Source organism: Takifugu rubripes, chromosome 17 (assembly GCF_901000725.2).
Source record: "Takifugu rubripes chromosome 17, fTakRub1.2, whole genome shotgun sequence".
NCBI lineage: Eukaryota > Metazoa > Chordata > Actinopteri > Tetraodontiformes > Tetraodontidae > Takifugu > Takifugu rubripes.
Genome location: NC_042301.1, coordinates 342966 through 361436, shown reverse-complemented (window position 1 = coordinate 361436; position 18471 = coordinate 342966). Strand labels below are relative to the sequence as shown.

Sequence of the window (18471 nt, the reverse complement as noted above, 5' to 3'; positions counted from 1 at the left end):
GCCCTCTCCTCACCAGCCGGCTGCCCCGCGGTGGCCCCGGGCCCCCGGCGCTGCTGGCCCTCTCGGGCCTGGGCGCCCCGCCGCCTCTCGCGGCCTCCCCCCTCTCCGCCTTCTCCCGGTAGCCGTAGTGACGCAGGAGCGGCTCCAGGCTGGTTAAACGTTGCGAGAGTTCTGTAACACGCATGCGCAGGAGAGAGACCTCTCTGAACAGGTCGTCGAGAGATTCGGGCAGATAGCGCACCCTGCAGGACAAACAAGAGAGGTGCAGCTGCATGACAGCGGGACGGGAAGCGGCGTCATCTGATATTTTAGGATTTTATACGTCGAACTGTGAACTTTGGGATCAGGAACACCAGAGCGCGTGGATCACCTGGAGTAGTCTGGCAGCAGGGCGCTGGGCTCTGCCTGCAGGGCGCTCTTGATCTGGGTGAAGATGCGTTTTCCCCACGCGTCTAAAACTCTGGTCACGCTGGGCACCGAGGCCACGTTCACGCGCTCCGCTGGAAGACAGTGACTTTCAGCTTGTGTGTGTGGGCAGCCTGGAACGGCTGAGCAGGTCTATGATCCGCGTCACATCTACCAGAACGCCTGTGAGCCTGGTGCTGCAGATCCAGATCCCGAACCAGGCCACCTACCTCCTTCCCTGTAGTTCCAGGAGCCATAATCCAGTTCGTTCTCCTCACTGTCTGATTTGGCACCCGTTGCCCCGGCGACCACCATCGGCACCATCAACAGGCAGAGAAGCTCCATCCAGAATGTGGATCGCCTCTCTTCCAAGACAGGAAAAGGAAAAGAGCCAGAAGCTTCATAAACTTTACTTAAACTTTACTTTTGAGTAAAAAAAACCTCAGTTTTTGTCACACAACAATTTTACAGGAATAATTCAGCAGCAGCTTATTTGTTGGTTTCCTGTTTCTACATATGGTGCACGTGCGTGTGTGCGTGTGTGTGTGTGTGTGTGCGCGTCTGGCTGCTGATCAGAGATGACCACATCTGTGTGATGAACAATTGCAGATGTTCCACATCTGCTTTTGTAGCAACACATTTTTTCAACATTATTCATTTGCTGCCTTTAAAGTATTTTAGCTGCTAAAGTGCCACAGAAATGAATTTGACTTTTCCACTCGACTCTCCGTTTGCTGCTATTTGGGCTTAAACGAATGTACGTACAGGGATATAAAATAATACAAGAGAGTGTAAACACACACACACACACACGTTCTTGCTTGAAGTGTCACGTGCAGCCCGGAAACTGGTGAAAATGGGAACAAATGAACTGGAACTTACGTGGATAATGGGTGAGGGAGCTAATGGCTGCAGGAAGTGTCGCCTCTGTCGTTTGACTCCCAGATCCAGATCTTCTTCTGCGGTCTGGTGGCAGCTCGTCCTTCTCTGTGGATTTTATTGCCCCCCCCCTTCTCCACTCACAGCTGTTACATCATTGGAACAGAACACCAGTCAGCTGATCTGGTTCTTCATCATCACAGCGTCTCCTTCAGCAGAAGGTTCAATAGGCCGTCTCCAGGTTTGGTTCCTCTCCATCCCCGAGGAGTTGCCAGCTCAACGCTGGGCCCTGTGGGGGCCGCTGGGGGGTCAGGACCTTGCAGAGGTCAGGACCAGCCTGTGAGTGTGATTTCAGAATTCTGTCACTAATATTTAGAATTGTGGCTCCATTTTAACAACATTTTCTCCAGGGAAAACGACCAAAATAGTTTCATATTTCATGTTTTATGATCAAATGGCAGCCTGTTGAATAAACTACAGCATTTAGCATTTTAAATGTTGCACATGTGACCACTATATAAACAGTAATGTCCTTTCTACAAGATACATCTAAATGTGCCAGAAAGACTCAAAATAAAAGAAGAGTAATGAAATAATTGGACTGTGGCCACGTCAGTAACGCAATGGTGGAATTACTTCATTAGTTTAAGCAACTAATTACATCCAGTTAAGTAACTCAGTTATTTTCAAGTAGAAATTTCAAAATGACTTAAGGTTTTCATGGGATTCGATTTTCAATCTATACGATATTTAAGATGTTTACACTTTGATGCACAGTTATATTGATCACATGGTGGCAACAAAACATCCATATTTTTAAAGTTCAGGCAAACAGTCTGAAAACTGAAGCCAAATATTATGTTGGTTTTGCCCCATTTAGGTCAGCTAATTATTCATAATTCATACTTAATTTAGGTTTTTAGACAGACAGGCAGACAGGCAGACAGACAGACAGACAGGCAGGCAGGCAGACAGACAGACAGACAGGCAGTCTCAGGTCCATCACAGCTGCTTCACGTTAGCATCCCCTGGAGCCTCACTCACGTATCACTGTCCACCGTGGTGCATGTGAACGTGCACTTCCTGCTGCGCTGGTGCTCGGACTCTTCAGCTCTGACCGTCACCTCAATGTCCAGCGAGCAGAGGAGGGTTTGAGGAAGTGAGTTTCTCAGTAACAGGAAATGTTACAGTTCATGTTGCAATAAACAGAAGCAGGCTCAGAGGAGCGGCCGCGCGGCTGCTGAAGCTCCCAAACATCTCAAAATGGAGGCGCAGCAACTTTGCCAGCTGTCTTTTGTTTTAGTCTGGATATTTGTCTTATTCTGCCCGTCTGTTTACTCAGAACTGGGAGCAGTGGGTAAGCAAAGATGATCAATTAGGCTAGGAAATATTATTAGCTCATAAAGCTAATCAAAGCTAATGAGTAAAGGTGTATTTATAAACAGAAAGTGTCCACATTAAGGTTATAAAGAAAAGTGACCTTTTTTAAACACATCACATGACTTTTCTTTCAGAAATGGAGCTGGAGAACACGGTTTTTGTGGCCTTCACAGGTGAAAACCTCCTTATTCAGTGCGTGCTGAGCATCGCAGCAAACCAAACGGGCGACACCCTGACCTGCTCCGACCCGTCTCACAAGCAGATCTACAGCCGTGACGTCGCAGAGACTAAAGAGATGTTCGAAAACCGGGTTATTAAGTTAGAGCTGAAGAGGCTCAAGAGCTCCGGGGAATACATGTGCCGCTATAAAACTGCAGAGGTCTACTGGTTTCTGCACGTGAGAGGTGAGTTGGGATGGCAAAGCACACTCTCACCATCACCATCACCATCACCATCACCATCATCACCATCACCATCACCATCACCATCATCACCATCACCATCACCATCATCATTATCACCATCATCACTATCACCATCATCACTATCACCATCACCATCATCACTATCACCATCACTCTCACTATCACCATTATCATCACTCTCACCATCACATCACCATCACATCATTATCACCATCACTATCACCATCACTCTCACCATCACATCACCATCATCATCATCACTCTCACCATCATCACTATCACCATCATCATCACTATCACCATCACCATCATCACCATCATCACTATCACCATCATCATCACTATCACCATCACCATTATCACCATCATCATCACCATCACTATCACCATCACCACCATCACCATCACCATCACTCTCATCATCACCATCACTATCACCATCACCACCATCACCATCACCATCACTCTCACCATCACACTCACCATCATCATCACCATCACTATCACCATCATCACTATCACTCTCACTATCACCATCACCATCATCATCACCATCACTATCACCATCACCATCACATCACCATCATCACTATCACCATCACCATCACCATCACTATCACTCTCACCATCACATCACCATCACCATCATCACCATCACCATCACTATCACCATCACTCTCACCATCACATCACCATCATCATCATCACTCTCACCATCATCACTATCACCATCATCATCACTATCACCATCACCATTATCACCATTATCACCATCATCATCACCATCACTATCACCATCACCATCATCACCATCACCATCACTCTCACCATCACATCACCATCACATCATTATCACCATCACTATCACCATCACTCTCACCATCACATCACCATCATCATCATCACTCTCACCATCATCACTATCACCATCATCATCACTATCACCATCACCATCATCACCATCATCACTATCACCATCATCATCACTATCACCATCACCATTATCACCATCATCATCACCATCACTATCACCATCACCACCATCACCATCACTCTCACCATCACCATTATCATCACTCTCACCATCACACTCACCATCATCATCACCATCACTATCACCATCATCACTATCACTCTCACTATCACCATCACCATCACCATCACTATCACCATCACCATCACATCACCATCATCACTATCACCATCACCATCACCATCACCATCACTATCACCATCACTCTCACCATCACATCACCATCACCATCATCACCATCACCATCACCATCACTATCACCATCACTCTCACCATCACATCACCATCATCATCATCACTCTCACCATCATCACTATCACCATCATCATCACTATCACCATCACCATTATCACCATTATCACCATCATCATCACCATCACTATCACCATCACCATCATCACCATCACCATCACTCTCACCATCACATCACCATCACATCATTATCACCATCACTATCACCATCACTCTCACCATCACATCACCATCATCATCATCACTCTCACCATCATCACTATCACCATCATCATCACTATCACCATCACCATCATCACCATCATCACTATCACCATCATCATCACTATCACCATCACCATTATCACCATCATCATCACCATCACTATCACCATCACCACCATCACCATCACCATCACTCTCACCATCACCATTATCATCACTCTCACCATCACACTCACCATCATCATCACCATCACTATCACCATCATCACTATCACTCTCACTATCACCATCACCATCATCATCACCATCACTATCACCATCACCATCACATCACCATCATCACTATCACCATCACCATCACCATCACCATCACTATCACCATCACTCTCACCATCACATCACCATCACCATCATCACCATCACCATCACCATCACTATCACCATCACTCTCACCATCACATCACCATCATCATCATCACTCTCACCATCATCACTATCACCATCATCATCACTATCACCATCACCATTATCACCATCATCATCACCATCACTATCACCATCACCATCATCACCATCACCATCACTCTCACCATCACATCACCATCACATCATTATCACCATCACTATCACCATCACTCTCACCATTACATCACCATCATCATCATCACCATCATCACCATCACCATCACCATCACCATCACCATCACCATCACTCTCACCATCACCATCATCATCATCACTCTCACCATCACCATCACCATCACCATCACCATCATCACCATCACCATCACCATCACCATCACCATCACCATCACCATCATTAACGTGCACCTGTGTGTTCTCCAGACAGTGGCTACCAGGATCGTGTTGTGTTTGATTACAGTCAGCTCATCATGGTGGCCGTCCTCAGCGGGCTGCTGCTGCTCTTCAGCACGGTGGGATCAGCGTTCCTCCTCCGAGGATACTGGGTGAGATTTCTGGAGTTTAGAATCTGGCTCCTCCTTCTACAACATATTTCACCGTTCTCATGAAGAGGCTCCTTGTGACACGCTTGACTTCATCCATGTGCTGCTTCCCTGTGAAACCGTCCTGCTCATTCATTCATCGATGATTTTTCAGAAAGAACGTAGCCAGAAAGCAAAAGTGAGCGAGGAAGAAGGCAAAGACGTCCAGACGGCGCAGGGCAGCGTGGACGTGTCCCCTCCATCTCCATCGTTCTATGCTGTGAGCATCATTTCTCATCACTGACTCCTCTAAATTGCACCATTCCGTGTCCGTCTGCCGGCCTCTTACAAACTAACAGGAGGTGTTTTCAGAGCTTGGAGACTCGGCCCAGGTCTATTTACGATGTTCTGGATCGCTCAGTCACCAACGAGGTGCCGGATCAGAGCGGGGCAAAACCCAAGCATAATGTACCAAAGAACAAGGTGCGCTTCATCCTCCAGGGCCTATTTTACTGGGCTTAAACAGGATCATTCATCCTCACATCATAATCCTCCCTCCACAGGTGGCAGAAAGTGTTCACACCCAGCAAGACGAGTCCGTCTATGAGAACTTTTGATTCAGAAATAAACCAGAGGCCAGATGCACTGACAGCAAAGGAAAGTGTGATCTGTCTTCGTTCTATCGGGGAACACCTGGTCACTGGTGAATTGTGTAAATAATAAAGGTCTGGAGTGGTGTACCGCAACTGGATGAAAGCTCTTTTAATGATTATTATTCCAAATATTCTTCCAAGAATCAAGAATGTTACCAGCAGTTTGACTGATCTTTACAGCTATTTTTAGAGGGAACCCATAACTTCATGATCAGTAATCAGCACTTTTCCATGAGTCTATAAACTAGAAGGGGACATTTATTAGGAACACCCTGCTAGTAGGTTTGGCCTTCAGAACAGCCTCCGTTCTTTGTGGCAGACGTTCAACAAGGTGTTGGAAACCTTCCACAGAGGCACGGAGCATCACACAGTTGCTGCACATCTAGGATGCAGATCTGTGGTGCATGGTGTGGCCTGCAGCGCTGCTAATGCTGCTGCGACTACTACTGCTATGTTACTGTTGCTGCTGCTGCGACTACTGCTACGTTACTGTTGCTGCTACTAGTACCACCACTACTATTGATGATGCTCTGCTCCTCTGCTGCTGATGCTCTGCTGCTGTTACTGTTGCTGCTACTAGTACCACCACTACTGTTGATGATGCTCTGCTCCTCTGCTGCTGATGCTCTGCTGCTGTTACTGTTGCTGCTACTAGTACCACCACTACTGTTGATGATGCTCTGCTCCTCTGCTGCTGCTGCTGATGCTCTGCTGCTGTTGATGATGCTGCTACTAGTACCACCACTACTATTGATGATGCTCTGCTGCTGCTGCTGATGCTCTGCTGCTGTTGATGATGCTGCTACTAGTACCACCACTACTGTTGATGATGCTCTGCTGCTGCTGCTGATGCTCTGCTGCTGTTGATGATGCTCTGCTCCTCTGCTGCTGTTGATGATGCTCTGCTGCTGTTACTGTTGCTGCTACTAGTACCACCACTACTGTTGATGATGCTCTGCTCCTCTGCTGCTGCTGCTGATGCTCTGCTGCTGTTGATGATGCTGCTACTAGTACCACCACTACTGTTGATGATGCTCTGCTGCTGCTGCTGCTGCTGCTCTGCTGCTGTAGTCCATCTTCTTTGAGGTTCCATGGGTTGTGCATTCAGAGCTGGTGTTCTGCATTGCTTGGAGGTAATGGGTAGTTGACTGCGTGAGTGTTGCGTCTCTATTATCTCAAACAGGTTTAGCCATTCATGTCTGACCTCTCACATCACCAAAACATTTTCTTCCACATAACTGCTGCTTTCTCTTTTTCACACCATTCTCACTAAACCATAGATCCTAGTAGATCAGCATTTTCTGAAATACTCAGACCAACAACAAACATGCCACCTGTAAAGTCTCTTGAATCGTCTTTCGTTTAAACTAAGTGACTCTGCTAATTTAAAATGTCTTACTTATTCCCATAGATCTGTGGGTTAGATTGAACTCTAATGCTTATTTCACTAACAAAAATCACATAGCAGCGCGTCATGAATTTGCCTTTAGTCCCGCCTTTTTAGAAGCATTATCCAATGAAATGGTGAGTTCTCAGCTCCTCCAGCCAATCACATCACTGGATCTGGACTTCCGGTTTTTGTTTGCGTGATTGTCCTGCAGTGACCATGGCTGCGGATGGGGATTTTCTTGCCAGATACAGAGCCGTATCAAATAAACTTAAAAAGTAAGGCTTCATTCTATCTTCAGACATAAAGATAAGTAAATGTAGCACTTTGCAAGACGCTAGTTGATAGTGATGCCATTATAAATAGCAGCAGATTCTGGCTAGGTTAAGCTAACAGTTAGCATGTAACTGTCAGTGTTGCCAGTAGTGTAATTTGTTATGATCGCGGTATAATTTCATACATAGATGCAGAACTTTGATATAAAGCTCCTGTTTCCTTCCAGGCGGTTTCTCCGCAAGCCTAATGTTGCAGAGGCGAGTGAGCAGTTCGGTAAGTGGCCGCCAGCTCTGCAGCCCGTCGCACACACTTCCGCTACTTTATTGTAATCTATTACTTTTGGATCGTCCTGATTCAGGCCAGTTAGCAAAGGAGCTGAAGCAGCAGGACTGGCTTCAGTATGCTGCCTTCTGTAACCTGGCCATGGCTCGGTGAGTCACCTGATGGGTTCTTTCAATTAATTAATTACCTTTTCACTCTTAAAAAGGAGCTGACAAATGTGTCCGCCTCTTGTTAACCTTTGCCTTATTGGTACTGTTTGTAATGGTAAAAAGAAATGCATATAGTTTAATCGTGTTTCCAGCTCAGTCAACTACAGAAAGGAAGAAAGTGGTTAATTGTTCACAACCCTACGTTGTATCTGTCGGTTTTTTCTCCAAAGTGAAGCCACTTATTTCCTCTTTTGGTTATTGCTGCTCGTTTTACTGGCTGACAGGAAGTTGATGGTCTACTTTCCTGAGTGCAGGTGTGAGCAGACTCTTTTTAATGCTCCTGGAGAAGCTCTGGCCTTAACTGATGCTGCCCGCCTCTTCCTCTCATCTGAGAAGGAGAACAGGGCCCTTCAGGCCCCGGGCTTCGATGAGCACCTGCAGGCTGCTCTCAACTGCTACAGTTTTGCTATCAAGGTGCATAAATATACATGAAGTAGTAGGTTATTGTTGTAAAACATGGATTACGCTATGGAAGACGGGAGAGTGCTGATGTATAGATGCCTGCAGGTCTATATTGAGATGAACCAGCCTGTGATGGCGGCCAGCCTTTGTCTGGAACTGGGCAACGCGCTCAAGGTAAAAGCTGAAGCAGAAGAATCCCAATCGTGCCCCACAGTCGTGTAATGCTGGTTCTGTACTTGGTGATCCCCTGGTTGTCAACAGGAGATGAACAGACCAGGAGAAGCTATTGTGCACTACCAGAGGGCTGCAGAGCTGCAGACACAAACGCCCACGGAGGCACTGCTGTCCATGGGGGACATGGCCACGTGCAAAATCCTCACCCGTGAGTGCGGCCCGAAGCTTCTGCGTCCAGCGTTACACGGGCCTGATGTGGCTCTTCTTCCACAGGGGACTTCGATGGTGCGCTGTCAGTGTTTACAGACATGCAGCTGCTGTGTCAGGAGAAAGGACTGCAGGTAGCAGGCACCAGCACACCAGTGGGTGAGGAGCCGTGACGGCCAGGAGACCGGGCCCAGATCCCACATTGGGGACAATAAACGGGCATCATAACGCAAACACTTCAGAGGGAAACCTCTCTGAAATGTTGTTATGTCAGGGCTCATGTGAGGACCAGGAAATGACCTTTCTTCTCCCCTTTAATGTTGTTGTTTTGTTTTAAAGGGGCATTTCTGGACATTGTGGCAAAATGTGAGATTTCCAGAGTTCTGCTGCTGATGCTGCTTGAGGTATCAAAGCTTCTTCTTCTGTGGGTCTGAAAGACACAGGGGTTGTAAACCGTCCTTCCAAATTACGACGCTAACTGGACCGTCGGGACTCTTTTGAAGGTCAACAAATAACAGCAGTTAAAATATGAACAACCTGCAGAAGCAACGTGAGAAGGTTTTAAATAATAATGAGGATAACACGAAAATGCCAATGGCCCTATTTACAGAAAGCTCTAAAGGCTGTGTGCACGTGTGTGTGTGTGTGTGTGCACGTGCGTGGATCATACCTGTCCATAATGGAGGTCATGTGCTTCTCATTCCTGCCTGCTGTCACGGCCCAACTCCTGCTGGTTCCTGCACAGCCTCCGCCCCAGAAGCTCCTGCCAGAACACGCTCAGACCCTGGAGAGATACGCCTGGGAGTCGTTCGACCCTCACAGCCAAGGTGAGTGCTCCTGAACGAGCGCACGCTTGCCACGCGCCGTTCTCTCTGCATGGAAAGTGCTCGGCGGTGGCCGGTCTCCTGCAGCTCCGGCGTCTGAGCTGAGCTCTTGTCCTCTCCTGCAGAGACCGTCCTGCCTGACAACGTTTTCCTGCTGCTGCAGTCAGTGGTGGTGAGTTCCATCCTGATCCTTCAGCCGCAGAGATCCTGGGGTTTATGCTGTTGGAAGCATCCTCTCTTCACTTTGGTGGGATTTGGAGCTTCGTTCATATTTGGTGATGAAAATGTGCGTTTTAGATGGCGTGCCAGGAGAAAGACACAGAGTCCCTGAAGTCTCTCCAGACAGAGCTGTGGTGAGCGAGCAGACACGTTCATGTCGTCCATGTCTTCCTTATCGGAATTTTCCATTCGGATGATGCTTTTGTTCCTCCTCCAGGCCTTTTCTGACTGCTGAGCAGAATCATCTTCTCCACCTGGTGGTGCAGGAGCGCATCACGCCGTCGGGACAGGGCATCTAGCCCAGCTCGGGTGTATATTCCTCCTCCTCTTTAGTCGGGAACGTTCCCGACCCTAACCCTAACCAGGTCTGTTGTAGGACCTCCACAATCGCTGGGTTTTGTTGCACCTGGTGGAAAATGATGACTCCTTTAACTAAGTTTGTAATCTTGTGAATGTGAAGTGGAATTTCTCGTGCTGGGCTCTTGCTCACGTGAAGTTGTTTGTTTGGTGATTCCCCACGTGGCTTTGGGATCACATGACCTGTAAAGGAATGCTAACACAAATGGCTCGCCAGGCTCCAGAGAGCGATGGTATCAGTGGTGTATTTGCATGTTGGGCACAGTAATTACACAGCTGAAACAGGGGTGGGGTGATTAGTTTTATTAATAAATGATATGGCTTCATCTCCAATTTCTTTGCAAACTACTGCATAGTTCTGAAATATGGTCAAGAGGAACAGCGGCGTTCTCTTCAGCTGTACTCCTACACGCTGTTCTAACGATAGCAGCCAACTACAAACACAATCAGACATGTTAAACACCACAAAATAATACAAAATGTTACAAAAATATCAAGGCTACCGTGTGATAGATAAATGTTGTGATATATTTGGATTCTAAAATGTTGCTAAATGCTTGAAACCTAAGTTGAGCTTGTTTTTCCTGATAAATGTGACGAGCTTCTCCACCTGGCCGTACCTCCACACAACAGGCAGCTGTCGCCCCTCTGCTGATCCTGCACATGTTCTACATCATCAATTAAATCCACCTCTTTGGAATGTTTGGAACAGAAAACGAATATTTTAACAACTGACCTTTATAATTCTGTGTCTGCACGAACTCGTTCCTGGAAATATCTGCTAACAGACGGAGCTGGTGAAGATTCCAGATATAATGTCGGCAGTTTGTGGGGTCAGAACTCGTTTACAGGCTCTCCACAGCGTATAGCTGGACACGTATAATAGCTCAACTATAATGACACCAGTGGGGTTCATTAATGAACATTAGTTACATTAGTCAAGTCCGTTAGTGACGAGGTTGATGGTTCAACCCGTCCTGGTCTGAACGGGTCACAACGATAAATCCTCTTAACCTGCAGACACAAACTCGTCCACGATATTCTTTTCAGTGACCTTTTTTCTTAAAAGTTTGACTTTGCATCATTAACTATTGTTAATTAATGAACCATTTTGATAAAATAAAAAAATGTAGGGAAATACAAACAAATGGCTCTTCTTAGCATTTTCTTTCTCATAATTTAGAATGAACCTTATTCACCATCCCAAATCGCAGCTGGAGGCGGCGTCACTCGCCCCCCCGCTCACTCGCTCTTCTTTCGCAGGACGAGGTAGGTGATGGCCAAGATGAAGGAGAAAACGAAGGAGACCCAGGCCAGGATGTAGCAGTGCCCGTAGCCGCCGGCGGCGTCACGGACGTGTTCTGCATTGCTTGGAGGTAATGGGTAGTTGACTGCGTGAGTGTTGCGTCTCTATTATCTCAAACAGGTTTAGCCATTCATGTCTGACCTCTCACATCACCAAAACATTTTCTTCCACATAACTGCTGCTTTCTCTTTTTCACACCATTCTCACTAAACCATAGATCCTAGTAGATCAGCATTTTCTGAAATACTCAGACCAACAACAAACATGCCACCTGTAAAGTCTCTTGAATCGTCTTTCGTTTAAACTAAGTGACTCTGCTAATTTAAAATGTCTTACTTATTCCCATAGATCTGTGGGTTAGATTGAACTCTAATGCTTATTTCACTAACAAAAATCACATAGCAGCGCGTCATGAATTTGCCTTTAGTCCCGCCTTTTTAGAAGCATTATCCAATGAAATGGTGAGTTCTCAGCTCCTCCAGCCAATCACATCACTGGATCTGGACTTCCGGTTTTTGTTTGCGTGATTGTCCTGCAGTGACCATGGCTGCGGATGGGGATTTTCTTGCCAGATACAGAGCCGTATCAAATAAACTTAAAAAGTAAGGCTTCATTCTATCTTCAGACATAAAGATAAGTAAATGTAGCACTTTGCAAGACGCTAGTTGATAGTGATGCCATTATAAATAGCAGCAGATTCTGGCTAGGTTAAGCTAACAGTTAGCATGTAACTGTCAGTGTTGCCAGTAGTGTAATTTGTTATGATCGCGGTATAATTTCATACATAGATGCAGAACTTTGATATAAAGCTCCTGTTTCCTTCCAGGCGGTTTCTCCGCAAGCCTAATGTTGCAGAGGCGAGTGAGCAGTTCGGTAAGTGGCCGCCAGCTCTGCAGCCCGTCGCACACACTTCCGCTACTTTATTGTAATCTATTACTTTTGGATCGTCCTGATTCAGGCCAGTTAGCAAAGGAGCTGAAGCAGCAGGACTGGCTTCAGTATGCTGCCTTCTGTAACCTGGCCATGGCTCGGTGAGTCACCTGATGGGTTCTTTCAATTAATTAATTACCTTTTCACTCTTAAAAAGGAGCTGACAAATGTGTCCGCCTCTTGTTAACCTTTGCCTTATTGGTACTGTTTGTAATGGTAAAAAGAAATGCATATAGTTTAATCGTGTTTCCAGCTCAGTCAACTACAGAAAGGAAGAAAGTGGTTAATTGTTCACAACCCTACGTTGTATCTGTCGGTTTTTTCTCCAAAGTGAAGCCACTTATTTCCTCTTTTGGTTATTGCTGCTCGTTTTACTGGCTGACAGGAAGTTGATGGTCTACTTTCCTGAGTGCAGGTGTGAGCAGACTCTTTTTAATGCTCCTGGAGAAGCTCTGGCCTTAACTGATGCTGCCCGCCTCTTCCTCTCATCTGAGAAGGAGAACAGGGCCCTTCAGGCCCCGGGCTTCGATGAGCACCTGCAGGCTGCTCTCAACTGCTACAGTTTTGCTATCAAGGTGCATAAATATACATGAAGTAGTAGGTTATTGTTGTAAAACATGGATTACGCTATGGAAGACGGGAGAGTGCTGATGTATAGATGCCTGCAGGTCTATATTGAGATGAACCAGCCTGTGATGGCGGCCAGCCTTTGTCTGGAACTGGGCAACGCGCTCAAGGTAAAAGCTGAAGCAGAAGAATCCCAATCGTGCCCCACAGTCGTGTAATGCTGGTTCTGTACTTGGTGATCCCCTGGTTGTCAACAGGAGATGAACAGACCAGGAGAAGCTATTGTGCACTACCAGAGGGCTGCAGAGCTGCAGACACAAACGCCCACGGAGGCACTGCTGTCCATGGGGGACATGGCCACGTGCAAAATCCTCACCCGTGAGTGCGGCCCGAAGCTTCTGCGTCCAGCGTTACACGGGCCTGATGTGGCTCTTCTTCCACAGGGGACTTCGATGGTGCGCTGTCAGTGTTTACAGACATGCAGCTGCTGTGTCAGGAGAAAGGACTGCAGGTAGCAGGCACCAGCACACCAGTGGGTGAGGAGCCGTGACGGCCAGGAGACCGGGCCCAGATCCCACATTGGGGACAATAAACGGGCATCATAACGCAAACACTTCAGAGGGAAACCTCTCTGAAATGTTGTTATGTCAGGGCTCATGTGAGGACCAGGAAATGACCTTTCTTCTCCCCTTTAATGTTGTTGTTTTGTTTTAAAGGGGCATTTCTGGACATTGTGGCAAAATGTGAGATTTCCAGAGTTCTGCTGCTGATGCTGCTTGAGGTATCAAAGCTTCTTCTTCTGTGGGTCTGAAAGACACAGGGGTTGTAAACCGTCCTTCCAAATTACGACGCTAACTGGACCGTCGGGACTCTTTTGAAGGTCAACAAATAACAGCAGTTAAAATATGAACAACCTGCAGAAGCAACGTGAGAAGGTTTTAAATAATAATGAGGATAACACGAAAATGCCAATGGCCCTATTTACAGAAAGCTCTAAAGGCTGTGTGCACGTGTGTGTGTGTGTGTGTGCACGTGCGTGGATCATACCTGTCCATAATGGAGGTCATGTGCTTCTCATTCCTGCCTGCTGTCACGGCCCAACTCCTGCTGGTTCCTGCACAGCCTCCGCCCCAGAAGCTCCTGCCAGAACACGCTCAGACCCTGGAGAGATACGCCTGGGAGTCGTTCGACCCTCACAGCCAAGGTGAGTGCTCCTGAACGAGCGCACGCTTGCCACGCGCCGTTCTCTCTGCATGGAAAGTGCTCGGCGGTGGCCGGTCTCCTGCAGCTCCGGCGTCTGAGCTGAGCTCTTGTCCTCTCCTGCAGAGACCGTCCTGCCTGACAACGTTTTCCTGCTGCTGCAGTCAGTGGTGGTGAGTTCCATCCTGATCCTTCAGCCGCAGAGATCCTGGGGTTTATGCTGTTGGAAGCATCCTCTCTTCACTTTGGTGGGATTTGGAGCTTCGTTCATATTTGGTGATGAAAATGTGCGTTTTAGATGGCGTGCCAGGAGAAAGACACAGAGTCCCTGAAGTCTCTCCAGACAGAGCTGTGGTGAGCGAGCAGACACGTTCATGTCGTCCATGTCTTCCTTATCGGAATTTTCCATTCGGATGATGCTTTTGTTCCTCCTCCAGGCCTTTTCTGACTGCTGAGCAGAATCATCTTCTCCACCTGGTGGTGCAGGAGCGCATCACGCCGTCGGGACAGGGCATCTAGCCCAGCTCGGGTGTATATTCCTCCTCCTCTTTAGTCGGGAACGTTCCCGACCCTAACCCTAACCAGGTCTGTTGTAGGACCTCCACAATCGCTGGGTTTTGTTGCACCTGGTGGAAAATGATGACTCCTTTAACTAAGTTTGTAATCTTGTGAATGTGAAGTGGAATTTCTCGTGCTGGGCTCTTGCTCACGTGAAGTTGTTTGTTTGGTGATTCCCCACGTGGCTTTGGGATCACATGACCTGTAAAGGAATGCTAACACAAATGGCTCGCCAGGCTCCAGAGAGCGATGGTATCAGTGGTGTATTTGCATGTTGGGCACAGTAATTACACAGCTGAAACAGGGGTGGGGTGATTAGTTTTATTAATAAATGATATGGCTTCATCTCCAATTTCTTTGCAAACTACTGCATAGTTCTGAAATATGGTCAAGAGGAACAGCGGCGTTCTCTTCAGCTGTACTCCTACACGCTGTTCTAACGATAGCAGCCAACTACAAACACAATCAGACATGTTAAACACCACAAAATAATACAAAATGTTACAAAAATATCAAGGCTACCGTGTGATAGATAAATGTTGTGATATATTTGGATTCTAAAATGTTGCTAAATGCTTGAAACCTAAGTTGAGCTTGTTTTTCCTGATAAATGTGACGAGCTTCTCCACCTGGCCGTACCTCCACACAACAGGCAGCTGTCGCCCCTCTGCTGATCCTGCACATGTTCTACATCATCAATTAAATCCACCTCTTTGGAATGTTTGGAACAGAAAACGAATATTTTAACAACTGACCTTTATAATTCTGTGTCTGCACGAACTCGTTCCTGGAAATATCTGCTAACAGACGGAGCTGGTGAAGATTCCAGATATAATGTCGGCAGTTTGTGGGGTCAGAACTCGTTTACAGGCTCTCCACAGCGTATAGCTGGACACGTATAATAGCTCAACTATAATGACACCAGTGGGGTTCATTAATGAACATTAGTTACATTAGTCAAGTCCGTTAGTGACGAGGTTGATGGTTCAACCCGTCCTGGTCTGAACGGGTCACAACGATAAATCCTCTTAACCTGCAGACACAAACTCGTCCACGATATTCTTTTCAGTGACCTTTTTTCTTAAAAGTTTGACTTTGCATCATTAACTATTGTTAATTAATGAACCATTTTGATAAAATAAAAAAATGTAGGGAAATACAAACAAATGGCTCTTCTTAGCATTTTCTTTCTCATAATTTAGAATGAACCTTATTCACCATCCCAAATCGCAGCTGGAGGCGGCGTCACTCGCCCCCCCGCTCACTCGCTCTTCTTTCGCAGGACGAGGTAGGTGATGGCCAAGATGAAGGAGAAAACGAAGGAGACCCAGGCCAGGATGTAGCAGTGCCCGTAGCCGCCGGCGGCGTCACGGACGTGAAGCTCGGCCGTGTAGATGGAGGCGGCGATCATGATGCACAGGCCTGCGGGACAGGGCAGCGTCACCACCTCTGCAGACGTGCACGCTGCTCTCGTGCACCCATCACACCTCCACAGTAAAGGAGGGAAGGAAAGGAAGGAAGGAACCAGGCTGCTGCTTTGCCTCCGTGTAACTTACATGACAGGAACTGCAGGATGCCGGTGAAGGTGAACCTCTGGCCGTTGGGCAGGGTGAACAGCTGGGCCACGAACACAAACAAGGCCAGGATGGCGAAGACGCACGCCAGGACGGAGGTGGCCTGGATGGCCTGGAGGTACTCTGCAAAGAACAGGAAGAACGCTCATCGCAGGTCGGGTCGGTGCGTCTGAAGCGGTGATAAACGGGGGGAGGGCAGCAGGGTTTTACCCTCGGGGTAGTTCTTCAGGTTGGTGTAATGCCACACCGAACTCTGCAGCTCCCACCGGCCCCACAGGTCCGTGGACACCGTGTCAGAGGTCCACCAAGCCTGAGACACACAGAGTCGTCACAGCACAGGACACCTCGCGTTATGACGTCACTGACGTTTCCCCCGGGGCTAAATCCCAACAGAATTCCCTGCTGTCCCACTTACGTTGTCGATGGTGGCCACCAGCAGCAGGACGATGGTGCTGACGTGCAGGACGACGATTCCAGCCAGAATCAACATTGTGGCTTTTGGGAAACTGCAGGAGAGGGAAGGACACGCACCATTCTTTAATTTCCACGCACATTTGTTATGTAACTCGGAGTTAAGAAGCACTAAAACACACACGCGCGCGCACGGGCACCTCCACATGAATACTGTCTCAGGCAGAAAAGGGAAAAGCACCGACAAAGTTGTCGAGCCTCCCGCCTGCAAGCCTCCACACGTCCCGCCAGCCTCTCACGCACGCATTTTTGAATCTCATGGAACTGCTGTCACACAGATTCATCCGCACAGTCAAACGCGCGCACGCGCTCTAATCTGGAGCTTCACATGTCCCCACCATTCCTGGCGGCGACATAATGGCTCACTTTTCCACCGCTTCGGGCCTTTCTGCAGACAAGAAAGGCGCAGTTGTTTTGGGCATTTCCCAAATGGGCGCTGCGCTGTAATACGCACGCGTGCACGGTCACGCGCACAAACACGGGGCAGAGAAGTCAACGAGGAAAAAAGCGCGGCCCCCCGGCCGAAAACGCTTTCACCTGAAACCCAGAGATGTAAAGACTGGTTTGGCTTTAACGCAGCACTTTGGAGCCACTTGGAAGTTTCGAGTTTCGGCGCGTGCGTTTTTGTGCGCGCAGCCACATCCTCTCGATTCCTCAGAGCCCCCTCCCGAAAACTAAAGCGACCTTTCAGAAAGACTGGGAAAAGTCTAGGAAGAGAGCAACAGGCATGCAGTGAAGACGAACCTTCGGAAGTGGGAAGCAGAGCTGAGCCTACCTGAAGGCGCTTTAACGCACTTTAACGCACTTTACCGCACGGCCCGGGAGTTACTGGGAATGTGAAGCGCCGTGGACCCACCCAGCTTTGAATCCCGCAAACACACGACACTGTTTTCCCTCTCGATTGCCTCTCTTTCCTCTCACACCAAGCCCCACCCAGAAAGTTTTAAAAAATGTCCCCCTCAACGCGGCTCCAGAGACGCGTCAGGTTTCCCGTTTCATGCGCGCGGGCGGCGCGTCGAGCGGCGTGAAGACGGGCCGCAACCGCCTCAGAGCCCCACCTGGCTTCCTCTTTAAACCCTTTCCTTTCAGATGTGTCGCCATTCCCATTTACTCTGCGTTGGTTCCCGGGAACGTTGCTGGTCCCGGGAATGTTGCTGATCTTTGTCCAGAGACGCCAACACCTCACGAAACGCGCTTCCGCCGCACCTGGTGCAGAGTTTGTGACTCTTTAAAGGGAGTTATCCATTAAAGCAGATTAAGGGGCATCACCAAACAGAAGGTTTTCCTTCTCTAATCAACTCTACCTGCATCAGAGGCGATGCCAGATGTTCTACCCGCTGGGAATCAAAACTA

At 47.8% G+C, this 18471-nt stretch overlaps 4 protein-coding genes across 8 annotated transcripts; 3 read left to right on the top strand and 1 right to left on the bottom strand.

Annotated features, from left to right (window-relative positions):
* Positions 1 to 1486: 1486 nt before the first annotated feature.
* nfam1 (NFAT activating protein with ITAM motif 1) lies at positions 1487 to 6268 on the top strand. Of its 3 annotated transcripts, none has more exons than XM_029850328.1 (6): positions 1487 to 1623; positions 2799 to 3068; positions 5425 to 5546; positions 5698 to 5802; positions 5895 to 6005; positions 6086 to 6268. In XM_029850328.1, the coding sequence occupies exons 2-6, from the start codon at positions 2801 to 2803 to the stop codon at positions 6137 to 6139; spliced, it is 660 nt and encodes a 219-aa protein (XP_029706188.1). In that variant the 5' UTR covers positions 1487 to 1623; positions 2799 to 2800; the 3' UTR covers positions 6140 to 6268. The 3 variants fall into 3 exon arrangements, with proteins under 3 accessions (XP_029706188.1, XP_029706187.1, XP_029706186.1); XM_029850327.1 differs by lacking the exon at positions 1487 to 1623 and adding an exon at positions 2318 to 2443; XM_029850326.1 differs by lacking the exon at positions 1487 to 1623 and adding an exon at positions 2481 to 2641.
* A 963-nt stretch (positions 6269 to 7231) lies between these two features.
* Positions 7232 to 11212, top strand: LOC115253183 (factor VIII intron 22 protein-like). Its single transcript, XM_029850305.1, has 12 exons — positions 7232 to 7840; positions 8065 to 8111; positions 8197 to 8269; positions 8584 to 8743; positions 8837 to 8905; positions 8993 to 9113; positions 9179 to 9271; positions 9452 to 9516; positions 9858 to 9939; positions 10062 to 10108; positions 10234 to 10289; positions 10373 to 11212. Exons 1-12 carry the CDS (start codon positions 7782 to 7784, stop codon positions 10452 to 10454), a joined length of 954 nt encoding a protein of 317 aa, XP_029706165.1. The 5' UTR covers positions 7232 to 7781; the 3' UTR covers positions 10455 to 11212.
* A 698-nt stretch (positions 11213 to 11910) lies between these two features.
* On the top strand, positions 11911 to 15578 carry LOC101077820 (factor VIII intron 22 protein-like). The gene is made up of 12 exons (XM_003976904.3): positions 11911 to 12420; positions 12645 to 12691; positions 12777 to 12849; positions 13164 to 13323; positions 13417 to 13485; positions 13573 to 13693; positions 13759 to 13851; positions 14032 to 14096; positions 14438 to 14519; positions 14642 to 14688; positions 14814 to 14869; positions 14953 to 15578. The coding sequence occupies exons 1-12, from the start codon at positions 12362 to 12364 to the stop codon at positions 15032 to 15034; spliced, it is 954 nt and encodes a 317-aa protein (XP_003976953.1). The 5' UTR covers positions 11911 to 12361; the 3' UTR covers positions 15035 to 15578.
* emp1 (epithelial membrane protein 1) lies at positions 15381 to 18335 on the bottom strand. 3 transcript variants are annotated; one of them, XM_011617953.2, is made up of 5 exons: positions 18177 to 18335; positions 17063 to 17153; positions 16858 to 16957; positions 16630 to 16770; positions 15381 to 16495 (listed from the first exon to the last, which is right to left on the bottom strand). In XM_011617953.2, the coding sequence occupies exons 2-5, from the start codon at positions 17135 to 17137 to the stop codon at positions 16335 to 16337; spliced, it is 477 nt and encodes a 158-aa protein (XP_011616255.1). In that variant the 5' UTR covers positions 17138 to 17153; positions 18177 to 18335; the 3' UTR covers positions 15381 to 16334. The 3 variants fall into 3 exon arrangements, with proteins under 3 accessions (XP_011616255.1, XP_011616254.1, XP_003976955.1); XM_011617952.2 differs by lacking the exon at positions 18177 to 18335 and adding an exon at positions 17863 to 18077; XM_003976906.3 differs by lacking the exon at positions 18177 to 18335 and adding an exon at positions 17894 to 18069.
* Between the last annotated feature and the right edge of the window lie 136 nt (positions 18336 to 18471).

Bases quoted from the DNA above. Each gene is read 5' to 3' on its own strand.
- LOC101077820 (XM_003976904.3), top strand. From the start codon at position 12,362: ATGGCTGCGGATGGGGATTTTCTTGCCAGATACAGAGCCGTATCAAAT. The intron at 13,694-13,758 runs GTGAGTGCGGCC...CTTCTTCCACAG, and splicing joins CACGTGCAAAATCCTCACCC to GGGACTTCGATGGTGCGCTG. The intron at 14,097-14,437 runs GTATCAAAGCTT...GTTCCTGCACAG, and splicing joins TGCTGCTGATGCTGCTTGAG to CCTCCGCCCCAGAAGCTCCT.
- nfam1 (XM_029850326.1), top strand. From the start codon at position 2,548: ATGGAGGCGCAGCAACTTTGCCAGCTGTCTTTTGTTTTAGTCTGGATA. The intron at 5,803-5,894 runs GTGAGCATCATT...AGGTGTTTTCAG, and splicing joins CATCTCCATCGTTCTATGCT to AGCTTGGAGACTCGGCCCAG. The intron at 6,006-6,085 runs GTGCGCTTCATC...CTCCCTCCACAG, and splicing joins ATAATGTACCAAAGAACAAG to GTGGCAGAAAGTGTTCACAC.
- LOC115253183 (XM_029850305.1), top strand. From the start codon at position 7,782: ATGGCTGCGGATGGGGATTTTCTTGCCAGATACAGAGCCGTATCAAAT. The intron at 8,270-8,583 runs GTGAGTCACCTG...TCCTGAGTGCAG, and splicing joins TGTAACCTGGCCATGGCTCG to GTGTGAGCAGACTCTTTTTA. The intron at 10,109-10,233 runs GTGAGTTCCATC...TGTGCGTTTTAG, and splicing joins TGCTGCTGCAGTCAGTGGTG to ATGGCGTGCCAGGAGAAAGA.
- emp1 (XM_011617953.2), bottom strand. From the start codon at position 17,137: ATGTTGATTCTGGCTGGAATCGTCGTCCTGCACGTCAGCACCATCGTC. The intron at 16,771-16,857 runs GTAAAACCCTGC...TGTTCTTTGCAG, and splicing joins CCTGAAGAACTACCCCGAGG to AGTACCTCCAGGCCATCCAG. The intron at 16,496-16,629 runs GTAAGTTACACG...CCTGTCCCGCAG, and splicing joins CATCCTGCAGTTCCTGTCAT to GCCTGTGCATCATGATCGCC.